The 3,041-nt window shown below is 28.8% G+C and overlaps 1 protein-coding gene across 1 annotated transcript in view; it reads left to right on the plus strand.

The window, feature by feature from the left end:
• Nucleotides 1-3,041, plus strand: part of LOC100167079 (piwi-like protein Siwi) — a 4,371-nt gene continuing 1,330 nt past the window's right edge. The window contains 12 exon segments of the mRNA XM_029485254.1: nucleotides 1-147; nucleotides 149-262; nucleotides 827-1,012; nucleotides 1,078-1,256; nucleotides 1,354-1,486; nucleotides 1,566-1,711; nucleotides 1,781-1,912; nucleotides 1,974-2,164; nucleotides 2,235-2,238; nucleotides 2,323-2,456; nucleotides 2,530-2,654; nucleotides 2,720-2,892. Coding sequence (XP_029341114.1) covers nucleotides 31-147; nucleotides 149-262; nucleotides 827-1,012; nucleotides 1,078-1,256; nucleotides 1,354-1,486; nucleotides 1,566-1,711; nucleotides 1,781-1,912; nucleotides 1,974-2,164; nucleotides 2,235-2,238; nucleotides 2,323-2,456; nucleotides 2,530-2,654; nucleotides 2,720-2,892 — 1,634 coding nt within the window. The 5' untranslated portion in view covers nucleotides 1-30.

A 3,041-nucleotide genomic window follows, 5' to 3' on the forward strand; every position in this document is an offset into this window, starting at 1 on the left:
TTTAAACAATAATAGTATTTACTTGTGATTATGAATTATAATACTTCAGGAACTTCTGGACAGCCAGTAAAATTGTTGGCAAATTATTTTCCAATCACCTCATATACAAATTGGTGTTTATATCAATATCGAACTGACTTAAGTCCTTGAAGAGGATAGAATTGCTACTAAAAGAGAATTATTAGGTCAGCATCAAAAACATTTAGGAGGATATTTGTTTGACGGAACAATGTTATTTTCTGGCACCCGATTTGATACACCTGTAAGTTGCTGTATAAAGTTAACCCTTTCACTGCTCCAGACGTATTATTATAAGTTCCTGTATTTTATATTATTAGCATTTACCAATAACCATAAAATAATAAAAAAAAACCCTGTATGACATTATTTTAAATTTAAATAAATTATAATTTATTGTTAAATAATGATAATGTAAAATAATAAAATATTGATAAATAATAATAATGTAAATAAATATAAAATTGTTAAATACCTAATTCAAAATAAAATAAAACAAAAAAATTATATTTTATTGTACGTTGCATACACCGATTGCAGAGCATAAATAGTACAACAGTGAAAAGGTTAATGATTAATCAGACGTTTTTATTTTATTGGTTATTATATTGTTATACTACTATTACAACAATAACCAAGGATAATCAACAATTATTATGCCAAGGGTTGCAAAAAAATGTATATAAATGATGACCACTAAAAAAAGTTTAATGAACCGCTAACTCACTATCATCAATTGGTTCATTAAACATTTAGTGAATATCAATTGATTAGAATGTTAGAAATCAATTTAAATATTTTGGTTTAGACTTTTGAACTTATATCTACACGCTGCTCGGATGATAAAATTGTAACAATTACAGTGAAATTTACAAATATAACAGAAACCGGCGATTATGCAAACATTCAAGTTTTTAACTTACTTTTGCGTAAATGTCTTCGACATCTTAAACTAAAAATGATTGGAAGACACTTTTATGATCCAGACGCCAAAGTAAATTTGTGATTCCATAAGTATTTTATTTGTTATTTATTATGACCCCTTATAATTGCTTTTAGATTGATATGATTCAACATAAGCTTCAACTCTGGCCAGGTTATGAAACAACTATTGGCCGGTATGAAGATAACATTTTACTGTGTGCAGAAATTTCAACAAAAGTCATGCGTCAAGAGACAGTATTGGACTTTTTAAATCAGTGCGCCGCTAATAGAAATAGAAACAAGGATTGGATGATGTGTTTATTATGATTTTGGAGGATTTCAGTTTAAAATACCTTAAATTAATAATTATAAATGATTAATATATATTATTATTTAGGTAAACTTTAAAAGTGATGTCATTGGTACCACAGTTATAACAAAATACAATAATGAAACTTACAAAATTGACGACATTGATGAAAATTCTGACCCTAATTCTGAATTTAGTAAAAAAGATGGGTCTAAAATGACTTACATACAATATTAAAATGAAGTACATAACTATAATAATTTATTTTAATTATTGTAGACCTAAATTAACATAATATTGATTACTGTATTAGAAATGGAACATTACAATTCGCGGTGGCAGACAACCAATGTTGATTTCGAAAAATAAAAAATCTGTAAGACGATTTGGAGCTGAAGATACGTTGGTGTACCTTGTTCCAGAATTATGCATCATGACTGGTTTAACTGATGCCATGAGGTAGATAAATTTGTATATTAATTCAAAACTTTTTTTAATTGATGTGCATTATCTTGTTTTAAATTATAGAAATAATTTCACACTTATGAAAGATATGGCCATACATACTCGTGTAAATCCCAAAGAACGCGTAGAAAGATTAACAAACTTTGCAAATAGATTTCTTTCTACACCAGATATAATTAATTATTTATATAGCTAGTTTTTAAATTTTTTAAATTTTGAGTTCATTTTTATTTAAGTCTGTGACCGAATTGAAAAGTTGGAATTTGACATTAAGTAACAAGTTGGTTGAACTCACTGGTCGTATATTACAACCAGAGCCAATTCAAAGTCGTTCTAAAGGCAATAATGGCGGTGAAGAAGCTGATTGGACAAAGCATTTACGCTCTTTACCAATGTTTACCTCTGCCACTGTAAAAAATTGGTACATTCTAGCTCCTAGAGACTCTTGTTGAGAAGCAGATGTATTCGCTCAAAGTCTACTAAAAGCAGCACAAGGAATGACATTTGTACTACCCAGGCCTGTTATGTAAATATTTTTTTAATTTTATCATTTTTTAAAAGCTTACAATTAATATAATCTTTAGATTCCCTATGGCTGATGGGTAATCAAATACATTTTTGAACGATCTGGAAAAAGTAATTAATGAATCGAATCCGTCATTGATTTTATGTGTTATTCCGTCAGTACGTGGTGATATGTATAGTATGATTAAAAGAAAACTATGTATTGATAGAGCAGGTATATTTCTAATATATATGATAATATTGATTTTATAAAATTAAATGAATTTATAATGAATTTTTATTTTCAGTACCGTCCCAAGTAGTACTGTTAAAAAATGTCCAAAAGAACAATATGTCTCTTTGTACAAAAATTGCTATACAAATAAATTGTAAACTTGGAGGTGCCCCTTGGCTAGTTACCATTCCTAAAAAAGTAACTTAAATAAAATGGAATATACAAATTAAATTGTAGTTACTTTTACTCAATAATTTTTTTAGGGGATGATGATAGTTGGTTTTGATGTGTGTCATGACAGCCAGCGGAAAAACCTTTCATTTGGGGCTTTAGTATCAACGATGAATGATGCTCATACAAGTTACTTCAGCTGTGTGGAACCACACGAAAGTGGAGAGGAACTCTCTGTTCATTTTGCTACAGGCATAAGCAGTATGTACAGGGGCGCCATTTCAGTTTTTTTTTTAAGGTGTGCAAACAATTAAAGAGGCCAATTTTTTCCCACCTCCAGGCTAATCGTTAAAAAAACGTTTCTAGTGTTTTCAGTTTTTCATTACAGATTCATTACAGTATAAAAACATACTT

Source organism: Acyrthosiphon pisum, chromosome X (assembly GCF_005508785.2).
Source record: "Acyrthosiphon pisum isolate AL4f chromosome X, pea_aphid_22Mar2018_4r6ur, whole genome shotgun sequence".
NCBI lineage: Eukaryota > Metazoa > Arthropoda > Insecta > Hemiptera > Aphididae > Acyrthosiphon > Acyrthosiphon pisum.